Source organism: Ambystoma mexicanum, chromosome 12 (assembly GCF_040938575.1).
Source record: "Ambystoma mexicanum isolate Mex_15411 chromosome 12, UKY_AmexF1_1, whole genome shotgun sequence".
Classification (NCBI taxonomy): domain Eukaryota; kingdom Metazoa; phylum Chordata; class Amphibia; order Caudata; family Ambystomatidae; genus Ambystoma; species Ambystoma mexicanum.
Window position 1 is genome coordinate 9,075,821 of NC_090936.1, and position 26,986 is coordinate 9,102,806.

The 26,986-nt window shown below is 45.7% G+C and overlaps 1 protein-coding gene across 2 annotated transcripts in view; it reads right to left on the reverse strand.

The window, feature by feature from the left end:
* HGF (hepatocyte growth factor) overlaps positions 1 to 26,986 on the reverse strand; it is a 179,762-nt gene that overhangs the window by 27,526 nt on the left and 125,250 nt on the right. For both annotated transcript variants that reach the window (XM_069627802.1, XM_069627801.1), the window contains exons 10-13: positions 18,656 to 18,761; positions 17,250 to 17,383; positions 16,987 to 17,025; positions 12,276 to 12,372 (exon numbers count right to left, since the gene is read on the reverse strand). In XM_069627802.1, coding sequence (XP_069483903.1) covers positions 12,276 to 12,372; positions 16,987 to 17,025; positions 17,250 to 17,383; positions 18,656 to 18,761 — 376 coding nt within the window. The remainder of the gene's footprint in view (positions 1 to 12,275; positions 12,373 to 16,986; positions 17,026 to 17,249; positions 17,384 to 18,655; positions 18,762 to 26,986) is intronic.

Sequence of the window (26,986 nt, forward strand, 5' to 3'; positions counted from 1 at the left end):
GGTTCTCCCACCATCCCCATGAGACTGGTACTCATTAAACCCTTGTGGAATTCTCGGTGTGCCGCTGCTTAGCTACTGTTTACTGTAACCTGTACTGTGCACCTTGCCATACCTCATTGCGTGTCTTACTATACTGCTATAGACACTATGTATTGCTTGTACACATCTGCTAAACATACTGCAATGTGTCTGCTCCTCGTATCAACTGCTCCGACGGTGACCTTCTCCCACTACAAGAGCGTCACACTAGCAGATTCCCCACATATTATACCTTTCACACACTCCTTGCTACTCGTCACACAACCTAGACTCGATATGCCCCCCAGCCGACTTGGACAAAGTTACAGGCCCGCCTTGCACAACTCCACACAGCAAAAGCACTTACCTACTCTGGGTACCAATCCCTATCTCAATTCGCCCACCCTGTGGATCGAACACTTTGCCACGAAACCTACTCCTAACAAACCTTGCGCTACATCGTTAAGGAACTACAGACTAGGCTCCAGACTCCTCCATGCCTCTTACCATCACGCCACTACCACCAGACACTATAACAGTCATATACCACCTACAACAGTCCACGCAACCCCACCACCTTCACTGGTTACGAATCCCCATCATGATACAAGCCCACCCCATACACCTTCGACCTCGATCAAGGGGTCTTTGATCAATGCCAGGTCACTTACAGCACATGCACTTGACATAGCTAACCTTACCATTACACATGATCTCGTCTTTATCGCCATCACAGAAACTTGGCTACATTCGGCCTCAGGACGGCTCCTCTCGTTAGTGTTTCCAGTCGGGATAGCTATCATTAGAAATGACCGCAACACTAATCAAACCAAAGGAGGTGGTACTGCATTCATTCACAAAAGTTCCATCAATCTCCGCATTTCTAACACACAGCAAATCTCATCATCGGAAATTCTCTTAGTCTGGCTGGGGGTAAGTGTTAATTTGACTATCACACTCACAGGCCCCCCGTATCTATCTCCACATTTGCCGAAGACTTATCTCACACGCTGACCTCTAACACGAAATCTAATTCACAAATCATCGTACTAGGCGACCTCAATCTGAGTTTATAAGACCCTAATGATTCCGCAGCACACGACATCAACAACTTGTCACCAGCATAGGCTTAACGCTATATATTAATGAGCCAGAGCCAACACATTCCAAGGGCAGAATCCTTGGCTGGATTTCTGGATTAAACTGCAAAATAAATATGGATTCCAACCAACTGTGTGCCTGGACAGACCACCATCTAATCACATTTAATATCTCAGCCAAAATCACTCCCACCAACCCGACATTGCACCTGCCATCTCTACTAGAAACAAGAGAGACATAACTTGCAAAAAACTGCCCCCACTTAGCCTCCCCATCCTCAATGAACACGCCTCCATCTGCACTGATCCAACTATCATGGTAGATTTGTTTAACCAGACTCTACTAAAAGCGCTAGACCAAATTGCACCTTCTGAACTAAGGAAACCTAAACCGCATGCTCACCTCAACTCAGTTTACACCCCAGCTGAGAACCCTCCACAAAGACAAACGCAATCTAGAAGCGCGTTGGAAAAGCAACCCTACTGAAATGAACAAAGCGAGTTTAGCACTAGCCCCCTTGAACTATAAAGAGGCAATAATTCAGGTGAAAAGAGCTACGTACAATAAACGCATTGAACAAGCTAAATCTAACACCAAAGCGTTATCCCTAATACTAAAAGAACTTGAATCCCCGGTCTCCCCTCCTGACACCTGTGTTAAAGACAGTTCTTGGTGTGCCAATATACAAAAGGTACTCCTTGGTAAAATAGCCACTCTCCAAACTAAAATCAATAACAAAAGAATCTGCCTATTTATCGACTCACAAAATAACCCCCACCAGCCCAAAACCAACTTCAACCTCCACGCCTTGAAACCATTCAACTTAGAAGGTTTAAGGTTGTTGATTATATTTTGGACTTCAGCCATGGTAAGGGGTACTAATTGCCAAGGCGACTCATGTCCTGCCACTATCATTAAGGAGCCTTCTCATAACCTAGCGCCTTTCATCACTGCATTCATAAACTCCTCCTTGAGCTCTGGGATTGTCCCAGATAACCTTAAGGACGCCTGGGTTATCCCGCTCCTCAAAAAACCTCCTTTGGATGCCAACATTCCAACAAACTACAGGCCTATCACCACAGTGCCATTCTTGCTAAAAATTCTTGATCGAGCGGCCTACTTGCAGAGCCAAGACTACTTAGATCTTATGAGTCCCAAGAGTTTGTTGGTTTCTATCCAGGCAGTTTCAGTTTGTCAAGGGTTTTGACCCATGTTGAATCAATAGACTGGGTAGATGTGGGGATGAGCTGTCGCCGCCCATTATTCTATCCCAGAACAAACCAAATCAATAGACTGGGTGGATGTGGGGATGAGCTGTCGCCGCCCACATTCACGCCAGAATCCAGGAGAACTGCGCAGTTGGCACGAGACCACTCCAAAAATACAACCTTCTTGTGGGGGGTTCCACATCACCACTCTACTGTAAGGATGCCATCAAAACAATGTTAAGCAAGGGTCCCATACTATCAAGCAAAAGACCACTCTATTGAAATGCAGTAATTCAAGACAGATCCCAAAAATGGATGTAATACCGGTACTCACCACTATCAGAAAGCCGGCGTTTTAAAACCACCAGACTTTTGTGTAAAACTGAACAGAGGAACCCAAACCAGGCCAAGGAAAGACTTGCTAAGAGGTGGATACAATGTAAAACTATATTCTGAAATGACTTGAAGGAAGTAATTATTTAATGTATATGTAAAAATTGTAAGTTTTGATTTAAACTGGGAACTAAAGTGACATTTAGCTGAATTCTGCCTGACAACTACCCCCAACAGGAGAAACCTGCTCAGCCACTCTTCCCAGGCCTAGCTGCATCCTGCTTCCCCACCAAAAGGAGTTGACACCTCTCTGATTAGATTAGGGGAGGGGCACCTGCAGGAGGTTGCACAAAGCCTTGTCCTGGACTCAGGCAAATGTTATATTGGGGGGGCCGTAAAGTGGCTTCTTCTTGGGAGAAGTGGGAGGAGAAGTGCCTCTGGGAGCCAACCGAGCTGGAGGCAGGGACAGACAGAAGCTTCCCCCATGTGCTTTGGAACCTAAACCACACCCATCTGGGCTAGAGCATAATTAAAAAAAAAGATGGATAATTCATAGTACGGACTTGTCAGAATTATATAAGTAATATCCTTATTCTGGTGATTTTTCTGTGCACGTTTTAAGAGGTGTTAGGATCCTGTGGTGTATTCTGGGGGGTTGCTAGTGGAAAATAGGGTCTTACTCCAAATGTCTGCATGTTAAAAATCTGACACTTCATCAATTAATGTCCATACTCCTTGCGCACTTGTGTGTAATTTTTGGTAAATGTCCGATATTGGTAAACCAGTTAAAAAGCGCAAAATGTTGTCATTTTTGAATGCAAGCCCCCAGGAAGATCAGAGGCGGACAAGCATGGACCATACAGAATATATAATGTGTACATGTAATTTCAACACATTGTGTATCTGGGAAATATGTATTTGAATCAAATATCTCATAGATTTGTGGGCAAATTGACCAGGGGAGGATCCTCTGACCCATAAACAGACCTTATCATGATGACAATCCATTTCCTTCCCCCAATCATGGGGGAGGGGAGAATTGGGCCAATGACAAGTAGAGAGGGGCAGGCTTAGCTAGGCCCAGGCACACACCTATTTTCAAAACACATAAAAAGAGCCACTGAAACCCAGGTAGGAGATTCATTTTCCATTTCTGCGGAGCATTTTGATGGCCGACATCCCATCTAGACAGAGACCCATAGACTACAGAACTTTGAACCTAGAAGGCCCACTGCAAGCAAAAGTATTCTCAGCAGGCCTTCAGAATCCAGCAAACCTAACCAAACTATTCAACAGCCGGGCGAGCTGTTTGAATTCTTTGCCAAGAACTTTTGCCGGAATCACAGACCAGACCCAGACCGCTGTGAGCAGAACCAGAGATCCGGATCACTGTGAGCAGGATCAGTGCCTGATTGACCCGCCGAGCAGAGAGAACCGCCGCCGGACGTGTTGACCAGATCCGTGACGAGGCCTATTTCAAATGTATATTGTGAGTACCTAGCAGAACTGTGCAGAACCAATCTCTTAGGTTAAAATAGCTTGAATTAGATTATTTTAACTAAGTAGAACTGCCTCCTAGAAATCGCATCATCTGACATTTTAAAGCTGCGAGCTGTCACCTGTCATTTGAGTTTTACTTTAAACCAGAAAATCTACCTTTATTAAATCGTCCGTATCTCTGGAACCGTTTGTCCTAGGAACGAGATTTTCCTCTGAAAGCTTAGAATCTAAGCTTTCCAACAAGCCGAGAACCGTCTTCCTACTCCTTATACTTTTACCGCAATCGCAATTTACGCACTCGCAAAATTTACCGTGATTTGCGATTTGGCCTGATTTCGTCATCTGTAAAGAGATAGCCGCTTTTGCCTGAACTGCTAAAATTCGTTTGCAACCTAATAACCATCCCTGAACCATTGTTAGGGCTGACCTGAACTGATTTAAAGTGTCTACCACTCACCCTGAACCTCCTATAGGGAATTAAAAGCAATTTTAGCATTTTTCACTTCCTTGCCACCACATTACAAAGCACTCTTGCCCGTGTTTTAAAAAGCATACCTGTTGTCTAAGCTTGCTGTGGGGACGGACTGAATTCCGTATTGTATTTGATTGTATTCCTGAAGACTGTGTGTGTTACTTCCATCTCCTTGCATTGCATATAGGGCGGGGGGGTGAATTGCCACCAGGGGAAAAGTGAACATATTATCTCTTGTGAAACCATATCAGTTTATTTCTGTACTGCATTTATTCCACCTTGCATTTCCTTGAAACCATAAAGCATTTCAGCTACCTCATCCTCTATACTACTTCTAAGTAACCCAATCAGTTTACCAGTAGAACATTATCCATTGTTGATCACTGTCATATTTTAAGTGTGATATCCAATATTAATTTAAAAGTGTGATATATATATATATAGTTATATTTCTCAAATAAACCTTTTAAATTTGCAAAACAGACCTGCTTCTTGGCTCAGTGGGGTCAGGGGGATTCTAAGAGGGGGGTGTTATACAAGGGTTGTCATCCAGAGTACTGAACTGGACATAAAAATACATCAATAAGGGTTTTCCTCAGCATCCCAGACTAGGCATTGACTTAGCTGCAGTGTTGAAGTGAAGCCACTTAACAAGTTTCATGACATGGGCGGAGCCGAGATTGTCTAACACAGATAGAGGATCTTAAAGACAAGGGTAAACTAGCCCTCCTCCTTTTACTTGTCCTCTCTGTGGCGTTTGACCTAGTCAATTAATAAAACTTCTGCCGACACCTTAAATCCACAGCCCACTTCTCGGACAGAACCACGGACTGGATTAGCTCCTTTCTGGGCAACAGGTCCATGAGGGTCTTCCCCCCGTCTGCATCTGCTGAACCATCACCTGTCACATGCAGAGTACCCCAAGGATCGTGTGTTTCAGCCACACTTTACAATGTGTTTACAAAGCCACTTTTCGATATTTTGGATTCTGTGGGATTCATCTACACCAACTATGCAGATGACACCCAGATACTCATACCCATCACCGGCAATCACACAGCTGACACACTCGCCGTTAACTCCATCTACCAAGACATCCAAGCATGGATGGCCAATCATGAACTCTGTCTGAATGAGGAAAAGACAGAGCTTCTCATCTTAGGCACCCATCAACGACTCAACAAACTTGACTCTGCGTTTAACTCCTTTGTCATTGATGGCAACATCATCAAAGTTACAAAGGATACCAAAACACTAGGCATTTACATCGACTCCACCCTTTCTCTCTCCATACAAACCAATGCAGTATCATCTACAGCAGCCTACACATGCAAGCTCATTACAGCCTGCCGCCCCTTCCTATCCCCAGCCAACTGTACTACATTAGCTAGGACCCTGGTCTTGTCTAAAATTGATTATTGTAACACCCTCTATCTCGGCACTAACCAAGGGAATCTCAACAAACTTCAGATTGCCCAGAACAACGCCATCGGAGCTGCTCTAAACATCCCCAGGAACCATCACATCTCCAAAACTAGAAAAAGTCTCCATTCGCTATCAGTCCCACAACGAGTATCCTTAAAAACCCTTGATCTTACGCACAAATGCATTGCAAACTAAGCACCTAGTTACATAGCCAAGAGAGTCACTATCCACACCGCTTACAGACCCCTCATAAGTGCCCACTCCAACTGCCTATCCATACCCCACATCAACCTGCTTCGATCAGGGGGAACCAGCTTCCCTGTTGTGGCAGCTAAAACTAGGAATTCAATACCAAACCCCCTCAGAGCTGAACCCTCCTTCCCTGCATTCAAAATGCAAGAGACCAAACACCCTCCGATTTAGACGGTTCACTTCACCCACTTGCCTTGACCTCCCATCTTGGCCTGCTGCACACATGTACATTCTGATGTGTATTATTCGTAACTGTCTATCCTTGTTTACTTGACCTCCGTTAGTTTATAATCTGCATATCCCTTTGTGTACATTAGCAGTAAGTAAATTACAATGTCTTCATACAACTCTGTAAATGTGTAAATACTTCCTTGTATAGTAACTGCCTCGTTTGACTATGCCTGTATCTCAAATTATGCGCCCGGATGCCCTTGGGCCAGGTGCCCTTTATAAATAAATAAAATACAACCGTAAGTGGTGCAGTCGGTCGCAGCTCGAGGGGCTCGACTGGCTCAAAAATGTCCTTTAAGGTGGACGCTGCTTGATGCTTGTCGATGCACTCCTCCTAACTTCTTCACTCGGCTTGTGTCGTACTTTAATGCAGACGGCCCAAAGCTGAGGAGAATGTTGCAGGCAGCTGCCTTGTCCTTGATTTTTTTCAGAGACTCTGTGGCACTTCCCACCTAAGAAAGTTGCTGGCAGAGCCTAGCAGGGCACGCTGTGTGCTGGCTAGGTACCTGGTTCTGGAGCTGCTGTGTTAAATGGGAAATCATGTTGTGCCTCCTTTTTCATATATATTGGCCTAAGCCCAGTCGCTCTGCAAAGAAAATCGCGCTTCAAATGTTCCGACTTTCGATCGACTTCGCCGCCATTTTGGGATCATCCGCCATTTTGATTTCTGTTCAAATGTAACTCAGTGTTCTAAAATGGTGGACTGTGTTTCCAACATATAACCGAGCCGTCCCGACCCTTGTACCATAGTTAATGGTTAGACTGTCCGTTGGCCAAATGTTTCGGCTGAGTAAAGAGACCTTGTCCCATGCCTGACTCATGGTCTAAGGATTGTCTGCGCCAATAAGCCTCATCCACGAACATACATCGAAACAATGTAATGCAAATATTGAACGAGGACACTGGCTGAACTACATAGTGAGGGACATGTGCAAAGACTTACTGCTAAGTCAGAGAATACACTGTTGCCATTGTAACTTGTTTGTATGTAAACCGAAGATAATCCGTGTGCATATTGTTGTATAAGCCATAAGTGAACTCGGCACGAACTCTAGACCATGGATTATTAACTTGCAGAGGGGCTGGACATATTACTGAAATTGTATAAAGAACCGAATGTCTAGATGTCCAGTACCTCTCACTTCTCACACTGAAGGGCTGGTATTCCCTGTGATGTACTGAGGGCCAGATAGCTTTCTGTATCTGTTTTGTTTCTTTGTAACTGCGCAGTAATAGAATAAAGATCTGTGAATCTTTACAAGTCCGTGTTTGGTGTATTTCCTTTTGTGGTACTCAGCCTCGATATTTCCTTGCTTTTACAGCTGCAGGGTCCTCTGGATTCAGTATCTCCCTCTGGTCCCTGGGAGATGTTTAGGGGAGGGATCTTGCTTCTGTCTTGGAGGTCCTGTCCTTTACTTCACTGGTGGAAGATTTAAGGCAGAGTGTACCTTCAGCAAAGGTCCAATGCTGAGTTCTTCTTGTTACTCCTTGCAAAGTCTTCAGATGATCTGCCCAAAAGCGGGGCTCAACCTTCTTTAAAAGTCAAATGGACCACAGGGATTGGTGTAGGCTAAGCCTACCTTAATGAACCAATCCTGGGTCCCCACCAACAATCCCCTGTATGCATGAGGTCATAACCAGGGTGCTTTGCACCAGAAAAGGTAAAGGGGTGAAAACATGTAATACTAAGTCCCACCCATCTTCCTGTCTGTTGTGGATCGAAGGGTTCCTCTGGTTAATTAATCAGGAAGCACAGAGAGTTCAAAGTGGCAGGTCTCCTTTGAAGCTGCAGCGAGACCAGACTTTCTAGCGCCGTCAATCCACATACTCTTACTTTCTGAATGAGGTCCCCTGTGGGAATGTCTACTGTAATACATGCAGTCCCAGACATGATATTTCACTGTCAAAGCAATTCTGAGGGCAGGAGCTGGCTTCAGGTTGACACAGTGCATCTGAAAGGTTGTTGGGGTTTCCTCTCTCCTTTGTTTAGCCTCTGCAGCCAGGCCCCATGTGGGCCTGTTTGAAATACTCTCTATTAGTATGCTAATTATGTTCATTGCGGCCACCATATACAGAGCTAAAGAAAAGGACAGGGCAGATCCATGGCGCCTTTGTTAGTTAATTAGGCTGGCCATGGCAGGAGGAAGGTTTCACCCTCCCCCTTCCGAGATGACAGTGAGGGGTACACGGTCATATTTAGTTGTGATGTAACGGGGTGATTGTGCCTGTAGGCGTTGTCTCCCCAGAGTACAAGGGTGTATGTGTATGTCATGCGGTGAGCATAGGAAAATGTGTGCGGAATAGCCCCACACTTTTTTCCAGAGGCTGATCTACCATCAATCAATTTCATATAAAATTTCAGAAAATCCCAGACGAGCGCACACTCACCATACAGGCAGTCGAATTCCTCATAGACACACACACACACACGTCATCCATTTACAGGGTGTAAAAGTTACGCCATTTGGACTGTCGGAGGATGACTACTTACTTCTCCTAAATTCATACCCAAGATCAAATGCTGTCTAAAAGAAATATATATATATATATATTGTAAGAGGATTCAATTCAACACTACAGCTAAGTCAACGCCTAGTCTATAATACTGAATGAAAACCCTTATTGATATATCTTTAGGTCCAGTTCATGCGTTCTGGATGACTACCCTTATATAACACCCCTCTCTTGGAATCCCCCTGACCCCACTGAGCCAAGAAGTAGTTCTGTTTTGCAAGTTAAAAGGGTTTATTTGATGATTTAAACACTAGATATATATATCCCACTTTATAATAAATTAATAATTGAATAGCACACTTAATCTGATATGATAAAGATTGACAACAGAGAATCTGGCACTAGCACACTTCTTTATAATTACTAAGGAGTTGAGATGAAATGGGTAAGGTAGCACACTGGTAATTAGGAACACAAGTATAATGTGGTAGAGGATGCTTTATGTAAGCTCAGGTGGATGCAATATTCAATGAATGCAGTACAGAAAATACTCAATATGATTTCAACCAAACAATGTAATCACTTTTCTCTGGCTATTCACTCCCCCCCTCTTCATGCAATGCAAGGGAATGGGAGGAAAGCACACAGTTCTCAGAAATGCAATCAATGTAATCAGTTCAATCCAGCAAGCTTAGACAACAGAAAACAGATAGGAGTTTTGAAAACACAAGCCCAAATGCTTTTATATGTGTTAGCAATGGATGAGAAATATGCTGGAAATGCTGTTAATTCCCTTTCAGAGGTTCAGGGTGAGTGGTATCTAGTTAATATTAGTCCAGGCTCACACTAGCAATGATGCAGGGATAGTTAGCAGGTCAAACGAATTTCTGGCAAATGGAAGGCAAGCAGCAGCAGTTTTTACATGTGAAGAAATTGCAAATCGCGGTAAAATTCGCGGATGCGTGTTCCGCGATTGCGGTAAAACTATAAGGGGTAGGAATGCGGTTCTTGGTGCGATTCAAAGCTACGATTCTAAGCTATCAGAGGAAAGTTACTGCAAGTCTCTAGCACAAACGGTTGCGGAGATATGAACGATTGAATAAAGGTCGTTTTTCAGATTCGAAATTTTAAAGTTCAAAAAGACACGTGCAGCTTTTGCAGCTAAAATGACAGGTGACAGTTAGGAGGCAGTTCTACTTAGGTTAAATAGATTGAATTATATGATTTTAACTAGGAGATTGGTTCTGCACAGTTTTCTAGGTACTCACACTGTATTCTTGGGTGAAATGGGCCTCGCCATGGATCTGGTCAGGGTTTTAGACTGGGCTCTGGTCACTCTCTGGGCACAGCACTGCTTTCTCCCTCTGGTCTGGTCTCTTAGTACAGCACTGCTTTCTCTCTGGTCTGGTCTCTTAGTTCTGGATAGATTGATGAATTTGAAGTCTGGATCTCTGGATGTTGTGTGGAGGTAAGTATGGATTTTTCCGGCAGAGCGTCCCGCTGCAGATGGATTTGGAAGGTCTCTATCTGTCCTGTCTGTCTGCTTTTATGTGTTTAGAATGTGGGTGTGTTCTAGCATCACTGACCCTACCTCTCTCTCAGCTTCTAATTGGTCAAACTTTCATTCGTCCCCTGATTGGCGAACTAAGTTGTGTCAGAGTGATGTCAGCCATTTATGATCTCTTGAAGAACCTCCCTTATCATCTGTGCACCCAAATCTATATATGATCAAAATACATACTTCAGAGTTACACAGTTGTTTGAAATTACATACCCATGTCACCTATCACATGAGGTATACTCTGTCCCAAATCTGCTGTTTCTAGGAGCTTGCATTCACAAATGGCAACTTCTAGCACTTTTTAATGTGCTAAACAACATTGGATCTTCATTAAATTTTATACAACTGTTCCTCACATATCTACCCACATACCAATGCATTTTCGTTTGTCTAGCTGAAACAGGGAGTCTGTAATATTAATAAACAATGGGGTTTTGCCCCAGAACATCACACAAATTCGAGTTTAGTCTTGAATTAAAGGTACATTTTTTAAATTAAAGATCTCAAAGTTATACATTTCTGTCATTTGATTACAAAGAGTTATCAGTGTTTTTGTAAAATATATATTTTCCTTTCAATTCAGTCCTCAGAGTGTTGAAGTCCGCCTCCAAGACTTGGGTGGGTCAGTCCTCTGGGCAGGCAGGGCTTTGTTGACATTAAACAGACAAAATTAACATATTCCTTTCAGAGGAAAGGGTCCTTTGTGTGGTCTCTGGGAAGCTCCCAGCCAGTCTGCCTTCTATCAATCAAGAGGTCATGTGAGATTCTAACTCCTGGTGTGAAGCTCTTGAGGTGATAGGGTTTCCCAGGCTTCAGGCCTCTGGGAACAGCATGTGGCTAATTTTTAATTAAAATGCAGCCTTTGAAGTCAGCTGAGTCAAATCCCTTTGTCAGCAACTGCACTCAATTCTCCTGTCAGAGTTTAGACCGCCAGCGCCCCCTTGAGGATTTTGTTGGTACTGCATGCAATTTTGGGATTTTCTTGGATTAATGCATTCTAAACAGGAATGGTTCTTACATGGTAGTAAATCCTTGCTTAACATTGTTTTGATGGGGCTCCTTACAGTAAGATGGTTATGTGGAACCCCACAAAAAGGGTTGAATCTTTAAAGTGGTCCAATGAGTCACGATTTCAGCAACTTTTTGACATCAGTAACAGTGGATTTTGTTAACAAAGACCTTTCTTTACACTGGTGGGTGGCAAGTTAGGTAACCATTTTGGTGTGCGCACAACTGCGCAGCTCTCCTGGATTCTGGGATGAAATGATGGGCGGCGACAGCGCATCCCCATCTTTACCCACTCCAATTATTTATTTTTGTTCTGGGGCAAAATGATGGGCAGCGACAGCTTAATCCCCATCTTTACCCCGTCTAATGATTCCACATGGGTCAAAACCCTCCACAAACATATATATATATATATATATATATATATATATATATATATATATATATATATATATATATATATATATATATATATATATATATATATATATGCATAAATCACCTTCTCAAACCTTTTAGGCCAATATAGAAAAATCTCTTGATATTTTTATGCTCCAAAAATGCTTTAATTTTAAGCAAATCATCCAATAACTCAAATTGAGGCCATTTGTCTCCATTTAATTCCTCATAGGTGATACATAAACTATTCAATCAGTGAGCAAGTCACCCTGATGTTATAAATCAATGAAGTGTGAGCCTCCGTTGCAGTTACCTGTATCTCAAACTGACCATCCAGTCCTTGTTTGATTGCGTCGGAATCCCATTCACGACTCGCAGCTGTTTTGTTGATACGCAGGTAGAGACCGCATCTGAAAAGGGTTCCAGAATCACATTAGATCAGCGAGAGACATGATCTGAACACAGTATCATAGGAGGGAATGGGGGTCAAGGCCCACAGTCATGCTAGCAGCAGCCCCTCCAGATATAATCCTAAGGAGGGAATGGGGGTCAAGGCCCACAGTGAACATGATGGGGTGGGCATCGCTGCACCAGCCTCACATCCAGAACGTGCCATGAAAATGAAAGTTCGACACAAAACCACTCCCAACACCATTCCAGGGTCTGTGGTGGGGCCGAGTCTCCGAAACTGAGTCCATACCAAAAGGCGTGATCGGCATGACAATTATTCAGAGGACTTGCTCTGTGAAAAGGAGGCAGTAATGTGGTAGTGTCTATCTCACTTATAAAACAGTGATCCTGCAGGCGGAATTAACCTTAAATCAGCACATTACTGCTCGACAGTCCTGCATGACAAGTATGGACACAAAGCACTCCCATTTCATTGAATTGTGTACTTATGTCCAATTGTCACCGATGTAATATCTGATTGAATGGTTTATAAGCATAGTTTGAAATAACTCACCACTAACACACCTGTGAACACCGGTCTACCCAACTCGCGTGATCTCCTTCACTTGCGTTAGGTGACCTGTCTTCCCAACTGTTTGCCTGGAATGGAGACCCCCCTTGTCAGGTCTACTTTAAGGCTTTAATAGCGCCTTGAGCCTGTATGCTTGCCATTACACATGGGACAGGCTGAGTGTGCATTAGGGGCATTAGGGGCCATCACACATGTAGCACTTCCATTTGTATGCACTGTTTTTATATTGAGTAAGACCCGATATGCATTAGGGGCCATAACAGATAACAATAAGTCTTTTATCTATTTACTTAAGAAGCCATTTCAAAGAATACTTCATGTGATTTGGGTCCGATTAAGCTTTTTCTCCATACTTGGCATGCAGGACTGTCGAGCAGTAATGTGCTGATTTAAGGTTAGTTCCGCCTGCAGGATCACTGTTTTATAAATGTTATCAATTTCTCCCCCCCCTGTCGGTGTTGTAGAGGATACCCATCGTTTACACTGCAGTGTCCATCTCACTGCCACGTCTATGATTTCCACGAAACAGGAGCTAAACACAAGAACAAATTCACGTGGCTACCCTCTCATGCATAAAACTTAAACCAGGTGAGCCGGCCCTCTCCCAGAATTCCCATGCAAGGTGAGGCGGCCCTCTCCCAGAATTCCCATGCAAGGTGAGGCGGCCCTCTCCCAGGATTCCCATACAAGGTGAGGCAGGCCTCTCCCAGAATTCCCATGCAAGGTGAGGCGGGCCTCTCCTACGATTCCTAGGTCTCTCCCAGGATTCCCATGGAAATCGGCTCTTTATCGTGCAACAGGAGGCCTTTTGGAAGAAATAAGGAGCTACACTGCAGCGAGTGTGAAACTTTCCAAAGGTTTGCCTAACACAGCATTAGGGCTACCGACGTCATACAATGACTAGGAAACACGGGTCTGGAAACATGCAACGAGATGGCGTACATGTTTTCTGCCTACATGGCCCACAATAAAGGAAGGAGAAAGGACTTCACAGTATTTAAATTGCAGCATAAATCATGTCAACATCTTATCCAAGCTTCGTCACGTTCATGATAAAAAGGTCCATTATTTCCCAGCACTGGGAATGGCTCAGGTACGGAGAATGGTGAGGGCCAAAACCCTCTCTCTGGCTGGCTGAGCCATAAATGATATGGAGCCAGACTGGCTTTGGTTGTGATGGACAGTGGGTTCAAATGGAGTGGGATGAGTAAAGGAAAGAGGGCAGGTGTGAGGAGGCACCGGGAGGTTAGTGTGAGGGGCGGAGGGAACCAGATGGCGAGTACACAGATAAGGCGGCCTCACAGATACTGAGAAGCACGAGCAATGCCTGCTTCGTAGACTAGGCGAAGGAACCTGAAAAGCCAGCATTTAGGATTGGAGAGCCACCCAGCATGATGTCATCAGGTGGTCGTTTGGCAGGATGTGGGATGGGCAAGAGGGAGGAAGGAGTAGTGAGGAGGGCCAAGTCGCAGCCATTAGGTGAGTGTTCTGAGCAGAAGGTTGGAGAATTAAGTTTGTATAGCGTCGCAAGTAAGCAACAGAAGATTTTTGCAAACGATGAGAAAATTAATCTTCTCAACAGTGGGAGCTTTGGTGACCCATTGCCGCAGCCTCAGTTTGCTATCCAAGAAAACCCCAAGATTGTGAGCCTGGACCAAACAGCAAGAGGTTCAGGTGGGGAGAAACGAGAGGGAGTGGGAAGACGGGGAAAGAGAACTTGCATATTTCAGTGTCATCGGGCAAGATGATGGGGAAAGCCAAAGGACGAGAGGAGTCTTAATTGGGGGGTGCTATAGAGGTGGGTGTCCGACCACTAATGCTTGGGGCACCCCAACAGGGAGAGGTGGGCATCAGAGGTTAGCCAGTGCAAGGCGATTTTAAAGGATCAACCTTCCAGGCCGGAGGCCATGACGGCAAGAGTGGGTTTGTAAAGCCCATGACCCTGCAGCATGAGGAGGGGGTGGATGACTGTGGGGGAGGGAGAAAGGTCCAGGAGAGTTGTCACGGGCAATGTCACCTATACAATGTTCTATGCAGTGCTCAGAGAAGTGAACTCAATTGCTCAGATGAAAGTAATACTATTTTCACGAGGTATAACGAGCATGGGTGATCCCATTGCTTAAAAAACCCTCCTTAGACCCAAGCATACCCTCTAACTTCAGACCCATAACCACTGTCCTGTTCCTGCTCAAAATCCTGGACCGTGTAGCATACCTGCAGATCCAAGATTGCCTGGAATCCAATAACATTCTAGGTCTTAGACAATCCGGATTCCGTCCCAGACACGGGACTGAGACGGCTCTAATAGATCTCAAAACACAAATAGAAGTCTTGAAGGACAAGGGCAAACTAGCCATGTTACTCCTCCTCGACCTCTCTGCAGCATTCGAACTGGTCAATCACCAAATCTTATGCAGCACCTCCACTCTGCCAGCCACTTCTCTCCGTCAGCCACGGCCTGGATTAAATCCTTTCCGAGTAATAGATCTATGCAGGGCTTTTCTCAGTCCGCAGCAGCAGATCCCTCACCAATTCTCTGTGGCGTCCCTCAGGGTTCTTGCGTGTCACCCACACTCTATAATGTTTTTACTAAAACTCTCTTTGATGTACTTGACTATCGGGGTGTCTCCTACACAAACTACGCCGACGACACCCAGATACTCATTCCCATCACTGGAGACTACTTAGTTGACACCAAGGCCCTTAACGACGTCTACTTGGTCATTCAAGCCTGGATGGCCCAACACCAGCTATGCCTCAATGGCGACAAGACGGAGCTCCTCATCCGGGGCACTACGCAACGCCTTGGCAAACTTGAGCCATCCTACCAGTCGTTTATCATTGATGGCAACACCATCCAAGTCTCGAAAGACACTAAAACCTTAGGCTTTTACCTTGACGCCTCTCTATCCCTATCTCGACAAACAAATGCAGTCAGATCAGCCTCTGTATACACCTGCAAACTCATCGCAGCCTGCAGGCCATTCCTGACTACTCCGAATAGTGTCACACTAGCCAGAACTCTCATTATGTCTAAAATTGACTATTGTAGCGCCCTCTACCTAGGAACTAGCCAAGAGAACCTGAATAAACTACAAATCACCCAGAAAAACGCTATCAGAGCTGCCTTAAACATCCCTCGAAACCACCACATCTCTGAATCCAGAACCAATCTACAGTGGCTACCCGTCAAACAGAGAATTACACTGAAATCACTTGCCCTCACGCACAAATGCTTGGCCAACAAGGCCCCCTGTACCTCTTTAGTCGACTATCCCGTCATGCGCCTATTCGACCTTAAAGAACTGCCCAGACATACTGTTTATCGATCCCTAGGTTCAAACTGCAAAAAGCAGGTGGCACAAGCTTCCCTGTCCTTGCATCCAAGCTATGGAATGCCCTCCCCATCAGATCTGAAGACTCCTTTAATGCATTCAAGTCCAAAACCAAATCATGGCTCTTCATTCAGCATTGAAACCAGCTCTGCACACCTCAGCGCTACTAGCCTCGGCCCACTTATCTAACCAGCTGTACACTTGTCTCTATGTCTCATGTAAGTCTCTTGCCCTGTAAAGCATTTATTCTGATTTACTCGCCGATTATTATGTACGTTTTATATGCTCTGTCTGTAACTCACAAGTTGCGCCCGGGTGCCTACGGGCCCGATGGTGTGCGTTATAAATAAAACAAATGACAAAATAATGAGTTGCACTTCTGTTTATATATTCTTCTGTGAGGCATAGTGTATATCTTGTGTAAGGATTATGGTACTGCACTAACAATCATAACTTAAGAACCACATTGTGTTATAGATATCAAACTAAACTGGGCAGTTGTGTTTGCAGCACTTAGTGCACATTAACCATTACAATATTCTCATGCACCCTTACATTCAACGCAAAACAGGGGCTTTTAAGACACAGAATTGCTCAGGCAAAGGGGATTTTGACTAAAGCATCACAGTGCCTTCTCCCATCATACAGTGAAATGCCTGTAAGTGCCTGTGTCACATATAGAGGGGGAGGAAATACGTGCAACTCACAGTCAAGATTGGCTAGGGCGGGCGTGCTGTCTCCTTCACCTAAATGGATAAAAGAAATTACATCAGTCACCAGTAGGCAAAACATTACTACTGTACAACTTCACTAACTATTGATGATCACAGTGAGTAGTATTAATAGTGGCTGTAGCCCAGCAATGGTGGCGGTGAGAATTCCACAGCTTCTAATCATTAATCATGGTTATGGGATCGCAAGGATATCGACACCTGCACTAATCAATCAAGTTCTCCAGGTTTCCCCTTACAGCGTGAAATGGCGCAATAGTCCCACGGGATGCGGGGGTCGTCCGTGTAGCACCAGGGTCCATGGACATCGTTATCCGGGTTTCGGCAGAAGTTCTTCTCCAGGACGCTTTCATCCGGTGCCTTGAAGGTATGCCTAGTGAACATAGACATGAAAGGGTAGCCTGCTGTCATTAGTTAAGCTAGACACTGTCCACAACACAACCAGAAATACATCCCTTTCCTCTCCCACTGGAGAACCTTGCACCTCTGTGACATTTTTCAGGAATGCCCTTGGCCGACTCTAATTTTGGTTAGGAATTGGAACTGCCATTTCATTTAACCAATACCCGCCCACCTGGGGGTCTCCCCTGGCGAGATAATGGCCCAGGTATCAGGTTAGAATCCTGGCATCTTTACCGAGGTCGCAGGTACTGCCACATCCACGAAATTTCATCAGTGGGGAACTTCTAGCTGTCAGTGGTAATGCCCATAGACCACTAGTGGTAATAGCCACCTTCCACTGTAGACCACTAGTGGTAATGGCCACCTTCCAAGACTTTCAATGCAGAAAACCTGTACTGACATCTACTCTGCTTTCACTAAGTTATCAGCAGCTGAGCTTGGCGCAGCAGCCAGCCAGTCATGTTGCTCGGACCAAGAGCTAAATCTCATGTCCGAAGCCCTCATTCTGAGCAAGCACACACCCACCTTTCCCCTCCCCAGCATGCCTGCTGCTTTCCCCCCTCCACACCCAGTACCCAGAAACCTTTAGGAATGGCGGTCACTACACAAGCTCCCAGGCTGACATGGAAATGAAAGAGGGGCTCCACTCTGAGGCTTGTTTTCATCTCATTAGTGGCCATGTTGGGTAAGTATTTGTGTGACACAGGTTGCACGCTCGCCACAACCCTTGCTGCAACCCAAATACATTGCCATAAGCACCCTGCTGATACTCGTACTCGGGTGTTAATAGGAATAATCCCAGTCTCACTAGGCTATAGCAGATGGCAGCGTCCCAGGACCCATGTCGAAGGTTCTTGCCATGCTCAGTCCTAGTGCCGCATCACACAGCCCAGGGAGCTAGGCTCCACTGCACCACTGGGTTGTTGATTGGTCCCTTGCAGACATGCACATGTAGAGGGGAAAAGTCCTTTTTGCCAATATTCCAATATTTCTCCTAGTTTCAAAGAAAACATTCCACGGTCACCAGGTTTAATGGTGTAATCCACAAATTGCCCCTCTCTTCTGGCCATTAGCAGTGTAATAATGTCCATTGCCAGCTCAACTTGAGCGGAGGGCCCTTACTGCCTGGAAATGCCCTCAGGATGTGGTGATATTGCTTAAGTACAATGAAAATAATGACACGTTGGTCCTCATGTTATAGCACAATAGTGACCTGCGCGTGCACACTTTGATTGCCACATACCTTTTCAAATCCTGCATGTTCTTGCTCCATAGCGCGCAGGGCAGATCAAATCTGGTTTTGGCCAAACTGCCCCTGTAGCTGTTGCCGATGCCGTGATAGCACTCGTCTGTAAAAGGAACGCAACATGTTAGAAAAGCGCCGCTCGCCAAGGCTCGCCGCGGTAAGGCAACACATGGAACTAAACTGCTCCCACCAGGACTTGGACGGCAAATTAGTGTCAGCGTTTGTGCAGTGTTATTGTGTTAATGATGTCCGCCAGATGCGATGTGATGGCATCTGTGTGTAGTGCAAGGAACTGGAGACCCGCCAACCTCTGGAAACGTCCCTTTCTTTTTCTGTGGCTATTTTGAGTGGACCCGTGTAGCAGGCATTGCCCTTTCAAATGCTGCCAGCTTCCTGTTCCCAGATGTTAGAGCACAACTGGGAATTAAACTGGTGAACTCCTTTAAATCCCCTTTTTAGACAATAAGACTTCAATAACAGCAGGCATTTCCCCTGTGCCATTGTTCCTGCAGGCTCGGAACAGTGCAAACGCTTTAACTGGAGTGTGCGCCAATCTAATACTTTTGGCTACATTGGCAACACTAAGAATTTGACTTGGTAGAAGTGGCCAATTATGGTTACCAGATGGACCAGTCTCTGTTCTAACTCCAAAATGTGAGTGCCATCTTGGAAATGTCCCTACTAATAATGACGAGGGAGCACTAAGGGCCTGATTCACGGAATGTTTGCACAGTCCCATGAATCAGGGTTTGTGTCGGCAGTGCAAAGTCACTTAGAACCGTGCAAAAATGGCATGAATCGGGTCCTAAACCATGAAGGGAGCCAGCAAGACAGGGACCACCTACAACACAGAGGGAGGGAGCCAGCCATAGATGACACGCAACCCCATGGAGGCCCAGGATTCTAATACCACACACTTCTCAACCCAAAGGGCCAAAAGGGTTCTCACTTCCCCCTACAAATCAAAAGGAGGGTACCAGTCTGAGATACCAGGGGATGTGACGACTTCTGGAACTAGGTGTCACCCCCTGGCGACCCAATACCATACATCTCAACCCAAGGGGGAGGGGGCTCCACCTCTTGCCCACCCTCACACCACCAAACAGATCATAGGGACAAGCCCACTGTTCACACAACACGGCGAGAGACTTGGTTAGTGGCGAATGTCCAAAGCAACATGTTAAGAAAAAAGCCCAATAACCAGACGGCTAAACCTCAACTCTTCACTTTGCATAAACCTCTCTAACTCCCTCCTCCTCAATAATGAACTGGGGTTCCGCCAGGCCCTCTAAGACGAGGTAACAATATCCTGGAGATGAATGGGGTGCAGAAGTTGCTCAAACATCGATAATCGAAACGACTCAGAGTTGGCAAAAAAGGTTAACTGTTTTAATATCAATGATTTAAACAGGGAGTAAAACAGACATCAACGGACATGTCAGCGCATGGTTTCTCAATTTGTTACAGAAAAAACATCATCTTTATGTCAAAAACTCATCATTGATGACGTCAACCTACGTACTTACTAATGTCATCTTACGTGGCAAACTACAAAAACCTACTGAATAAAGTGATAACCTAGTAGGACTGGAAGGAACATCCAAGAAAGTATAAGGCTCCTCACTTAAGGGGTGCAACTAAGTCCTCCCTTAAAACATGACACTACGATCGTCACTAAATACACAATGTCCCATTGGTTACACAAACTATAGGACTCTTAATCACGCAGCCCCCTATAATTGGTTGGCACTCTTAAATCCATCAGTAGTTTTCCACCTAGGTTTAGCAGCATGCAGCCTAGACGTCCAGGTGCTGGTGAGCTGGTCATAACCGTAGCTTCCCACCAATTAGCACATCATCTATCATCACCTCAGTGGTCTACTGTCAATTACAGCTTTGAACTTGTCCTTGAGAGTGTTCTTTGCTCTGTAGAATTCAGGGGAGGTAAGGCACAGTCTGCCTCCATGCGTAGGTGTGGTCGTCATGTTTGTCCAACTTCATCTTCAACTTCCATCCTTCCACATGACTGAAATCCACAAAATTGAGCTCTGGTGCATTTAAAATACAATTTTCTAATAGACCTCAGACGTCTTTCTTGCTTTTGTCCATGCCTTTGGAACAGAAGTTTCGTTCCTTCACACAATTTGTATCCAATGTCTGTTCATCGCCGTCTGATATGACCTTGGCTTCTTGGGGCTCATCCAGCCTCGCCTTTCTGAGTTTCACCCTCATATATGTACATGTAGGTGCATGCCGCAATCTATTCACTATAATACTAGCCTCAAGAATACTTCAACTGCCTGCGTTTCTTTTTATATGTGTAAATATGCAATGACTTGATATCTTCATCGTTTCTATAGCACAAGTTTCTTCACATTGAGGCCAAGATGGCACTTATCTTTGATACTTTCTTGATGCCTTATAGACTATCTTCATTCTCTTGCCTCTGCATCTCTTCTATGTACGTCAGCCTTGCGTCATGGTTGATGTCACCATTCTTCTCTTCCATTCATTGGTCCTGCTTTTTCTGGGATTTCATTCAAATAGCCATTATACTGCCTGATATGCAGGTATGGTTCCTTAATGGGAATCTTGCCTCCCCGATTCTCCTTGGTGTCGGTATTATCACTGGTACTGCACGCGCCTCACACTCTGGTTCCCAACATATAGGCAATATGGGCAAGGTGGTTGAAGGGGGGGTACTAGGCTCCTTCTCTACACTAGCACAGGTAAACGTTTTTGGAAAATTATTTTAATGCAATTACAAGACTCGGTGGACAGAAACAAAGCCATAAGCAAACTTCAGACGGGCTTCACACGGAATAGACGTAGGCCAGACCACAGCGTTTTGCTTTATCTTCCAAATGAGGACTATACTGTGCAGAAACGAATTCAATGCGATGCTGCCTTCCTCGACCTGAGGACTGCATTTCATTTAGTCTCCAGGGATACCCTGTGGAGTTGGTCATCTATTCCTAAGGTTCCAGTGCATTTGATTCAGATAATGAGGACACTCTACTCTGGAAATGGCGCCTCGGTTCGCTATGGCTTGGGTGGGGACACCACTAGTGCATTTGAAGTTACAAAGGGGGTGAGACAGGGCTGTGCTCTGGCGCCGCTTGTGTTTAACCTGTATATACAGGAAGTGAGGAGTGCCTTGCTTGATTGATGCCAGGAATACCAAAAGATGGGTTTGGAAAGGTACCCTGCGCTATTCTATGCGGACGATGCAGTTTTGCTGGCCACAGCTTCGCAAGGTCTGCAAAACGCTTTGGAAATGTTTGTGTCCAAACGCAAAGAACTGCAAATCAATCTGAACCTTGGAAACTCGAAAGTAATGTTGTTTAAGCCACGATTTACAAGAACAAGGCCACTGGTGTTAAAGGCGGACGGATATCAGCTTCATCAAATTGAAAACTTCGACTAACTGGGTGTACGGTTTTTAAGAATCGGACGGCTGGGTTGTGCCAGTGAAACGCCCGGTTGTTACCTTAGAAACGCTTGCTGTGTCAATTCATGGTTGCCATGCCAGTCATGGCCGAGGAGCCGTATCGTATCCTCGGCCTTAGATTTATATCGGATGCAGGCTATTCCTACAGCTTTATATGGGGCTGAACTCTGGGGGTATGAAAATATTTCAAAACTGATAAATCTTTGCTCACTTGTTATGAAAAAGCACGTTTTGGTGCCCCATCCACTTTGGTACTTCTGGAACTAGGTGTCACCCCGGTGGGTGTGTTGGCGTAAGTTAGCCCAGTTATTTTCTGGATAAGGTTGTGGAACCAGGTAGGATTGGAAAAATATAGAAATACGCCAAGTCATGCGACAACCCTGGATGGGGGGGGTGGGCGGGGGGAAATCGATTTAAATGGCTTGGTCTTGTCGAACAAACTCTATATAAGTTAAGGGGAGGTCATTTATGGGAAAGCCTGACAACTAACCATTAGGACCCAGAAAAACAATAAGGAATGGTGCCATCCTAAGAGCGCGGGGCCAGCTGGTGCCTGGTGCAACATCCTTAAAGCTAGGCCCAGACTTCCTGGAACTGAGGCTACCTGGTAGCCTTCTGGCGAATCCTTATATACACAAACAGGAGTGAGATCAGGGACACTGCCCGTGGCTGCATTTACGCAATCATGGAACGATTCAGTCTCGGATAAACGTGGGATGTGTCGAGAGGCAAGAGAGACTATGTTGCATTTCATGTTGATTTGTGTCAAAATAAAGTATCTGCGGTTTATGTGCCTAAAACCAATCCTGAGGGAGGAGGGGACGAGGGGCACTGTAAACCGCATGTAGTTTTTGCCACAGCTCGTTATACGCACAGGTTGTGGCTGTTAACAAGAGGTCAGCAGTTTCCTTGGCAACTATAATAAGATTTGTTAAAATAACTGCTGGAGGCTGTGAGCAGCAGAGCTCCTCCGTGATTTCATTTGCTCGGTTGTATTTGAAACATTATAATTTATTGAATTGCTGTGACTGTCTTTTTGTACATAAATATAAAAAAACTTTTTTATATCGAATACAAGTGTGTTGACTGACTGATACACCCCTCAAACGTTACACAAGGACAAACCACTTCCTTGCGCAGCAACGCACACCCACTTCTATACACTGCAACAAGACAAACCACACAGTCTTGCACAACAGCACATGGGAGTCTACCGATCCATGAACCTTATGCAAGCTCAGCAACGGCGCTACCCGAACTGAAGCTGCCAACAGTACGTCACTTTCTCTCTCGTTACAGCTTGCCCCGCTTTGCCCAACTAACACCCCCCCCCCCACTCTCTTATCTCTCAGAGCCGCCAGAGCGGCGTGGCGGGGGACCACTCCGGTGGTGATAGCGCATGGTATAAATATCCTTTAACATAGCATAAGAGCTGGTTTCCATTGTATGTTGTCAATCACATATACACCAGTCCAAAATGCGTCATATCCCAACATGAGAGAACGTTATCAAAAAAACACTAATACATAATGCAAAAATCTACACTGAATGATCGGCGTCATCAAAATACGAGGCGGAGTACAGATAAGACAGGAAACCTAGAAGGCAGAGGTTGCAGTGGCATAGCCATCATGGCACAGCTCACAGCAAGGACAGTGCACAATGCTCTATTATGAATGCATTGAGCAGCAGGTGCAACATTGTGCCAACAGGCTACTTGAAAACGCAGAGCACCAGAAAAACAGAAGAAAAGTGCTGCACGTGTCGGAGCCGCTCACCTAGTATAGACTAAGTGCACACGTGTGGCCAGTAGGAACAGCAAACATAGCACACGTCATCAGATCATAGTGTCTGCACAAGCGCATGCTGCCTTCTAAGAGCTATTCTGGATAAATCCCAGGAATCAAACTAGAAGCAGACTGCCCACGGCTCCTGTTCATTGGATGAAGACCCGGAAGCATCAAGAAATTGCATTGATAAAGTGCTAAAGTGCAAATGCATAGCTGAAACCCCAATAATGAGATCCTAATAGCTGAGAACTTTAGTGATCGAAGAATAAAGTGCAAACACTTCACTGTAAAGTGAGGCGTGCCTTACATGTTAAATGCTAAAAAGTCTCAAGAAGGGAGATACTGTTGCGTTTGCAAAATGCACGTTGCACCCCGAAGGTACAAGAGCAAGAAGCATCAGTAAAAATGCAAGTGCATCTGGACAGCACCTTTTGCACAGTGCAAGCCTAGGAACGAAACAGAGCAACTGACATGATTCCGACAGACACAGGTCTCCCCTAAAGTGCACAGTGCATCGATAGAGCACGCGAGATGCACACAGTTCAGTAGCCAATGTGCGGGTCTGCAAACAAGAAGACCTGTGAAGCAACTCAAAGATCAGCACAGCATGCGCTCCATGTTCTGATGAGCAGGCCTCACAGTCATGCGGTGTCATGTCTAGAACACAGAGGGAGCAAATCATGAGGGTGCAATATCAATCCTGAGCCCCCGCCCCATTATTACAGGTCGTATTCATTACTTTTAGGGTGACCAATGCTGGCCAGCACTACTATGTAGGAAGCTGCTTAACAAAAATACAGCTGTTTTTGGGGTGGTCACAAACTTCTGTAAAATCGATGTGAAGCAAAGCTTCCTCCAGCTTGACATGTTGTGATAAAAGTACTTTAACTAGCAAATCCAACAAAAAAAGGCTAGCCGAGTTTGGGGGTGGCAGGAGGCGGGGCACTAATGACGGGGTGTTCACTGTACAGTCCTATGTGCAATGTAATCAAGCAAGCATTCATGGCAGGGAGGGAGGATGGCTCGGGGAGAACACGTTTATCTTGGAAACAAGACAACACAGAGCAACACGGGCTCGAATCCTGGTCCCGCACTTGGAGACTGGTCCCCGGTATCAAAGATGGCAGACCCCTGCCTGACACTGAACTGGAAAGCCTTGGTTTTTAATTATTTAATTTTAATAGATATAGTATTAGGCGCATTATAAAAAAACACAGAGTACGGTTTCTAAGCGCGGATCCGGGATTCGAACCTCCGTTGCTCTGTGCAGCGTGCTATCCTCTGGTTTCTCCCGAAACTCTGGAAGTTATGTGAAGCTAGTGCAAGCCGTCATGCCACTTTTGTAGCACAGGTTTACATGGCCACACGTTTTGCAGCAGCAAACATTAGAGCCCGTCGGATTACATGCCCATTACAACCCATCCACGAAATAAGGCACGAGGGGTAGTGTGCAGGGGCATGTGCTAGATACTACATGATGGGAAAGAGAACACCCTTGCGGAGTGTTTGCACTAGAGCACCAACCTTTGGCAGTGCAGGGCAGTGCCCTGCGCACGTGCATCAGCTTCTTGTGAATCAGACGCATTTTACTCTTGTGTAATTTACACATCTAAAGTGGCAGTGAGCGCACCTTTCCTTTAGGCGCATTTGCGTCTGCAGGTTCCTGGTCCAGTCTGAGCAGGCCGCGCGCTGTAGCCCTTCAGAGCTGGCGAGTGCTCACATGTTTGATTCATGCCGCATACACTGAATGTCATGCTTACAGGCATTGCTTACAGGCATTGCAGCGAGCACACACGTGCAAGAGCGCCACATGGGCACTGTACGGCTGCATGGCTGGGTCGCAATGTTTCTTTCATGCTATGCCCAACATGGCACGGGTAGTCGTTATATAGCGCTTTTGTAGGTCCTCAAAGCATTATGTGGTAGGAACGCCCTGGGGGTCCGATGTCCTGGTATGGGAAGGTTCTCAGAGGAGGATTAAGATGCGTGTGTGCAATTGGGGGCAGGTTTAGGAGTTAGGAGGGCTGGCAAGACCCCAGTAAGCAACCCGAGAGGGCAGGCACGTGGTGCGGGCGCTCAGCGCTAGCGCGGGAGACTCGAGGTGCGCCCAGCTAGAGTAAAGCTGAGGGGCGAGGCATGCTTGGAGCCAGTGCCAATCTATCGAAGAGGAGGGTCTCCAGGAAGATTTCCCGACCTTATGTGCAGTCGGAGATGCCAGTCCCAGGGGAGTCTGCTGGCACGCCTGAAAGCCTTCACACTCTGCAGGTGTCTGAATAAGGAGTCTGCCTGTTCTGCAGCTCTAGGTAGAATGCGCTGCAAACGCTGCACACATGTCTGGGATAACCCCATGGGCAGAGGCGTTGCTAGGGGGGGGGGTAAGAGGGCTATAGCCCCTGGTCTTTTAGTTGTAGCCCCGGATCGACTCTCAGGAGCTACAGCCAAAAGACTAGCTAGCCCCCAGTCCCGACAGTTCCGACATCAGCATAGCCCCGGGTCTTTTCCAGACCTAGCAACACCCCTGCCCATGGGTTCCCAGCACACGTGACACGGCACCTGCGGGTGCCATCGCAATCCTCGCATTGCTGGCACCCCCTGGCGCCTCGCCGAACACCAGGGCCCAGAGGAGTTGCCGAGACGCTCTGCAAGACGGGTTTTAAGGAATGCTGAGCACGTGGGAAAATGCAAGCTTGATAACCCCCCCTCCACCTCCCGCCCCCTCGCCCCGCATGCACCTTCCTTGGGCCCTTTGAAGTGTAGCGATAAGACACCCATTGTGCAGTATTTCCAGCGCATGCTGGTGCATGCACCAGCACGCCCAGTATTTTCCATGAAATACACAACCAGAGGATTCTGCAAACACCTATAAATATGAGAGAGAGAGAGAAAGAGAGAGAGAGAAGAGAGAGAGAGAGAAAGAACGAGAAAGAGAGAGAGAGAGAAAGAGAAAGAAAGAGAAAGAAAGAGAAAGAACAAGAAAGAGAGAGAGAAGAAAGAGAGAGAGAAAGAAAGAGAAAGAGAGAGAAAAGAAAGAGAAAGAGAGAGAAAGAGAGAGAGAGAGAAAGAGAGAAAGAGAGAGAGAGAGAAAGA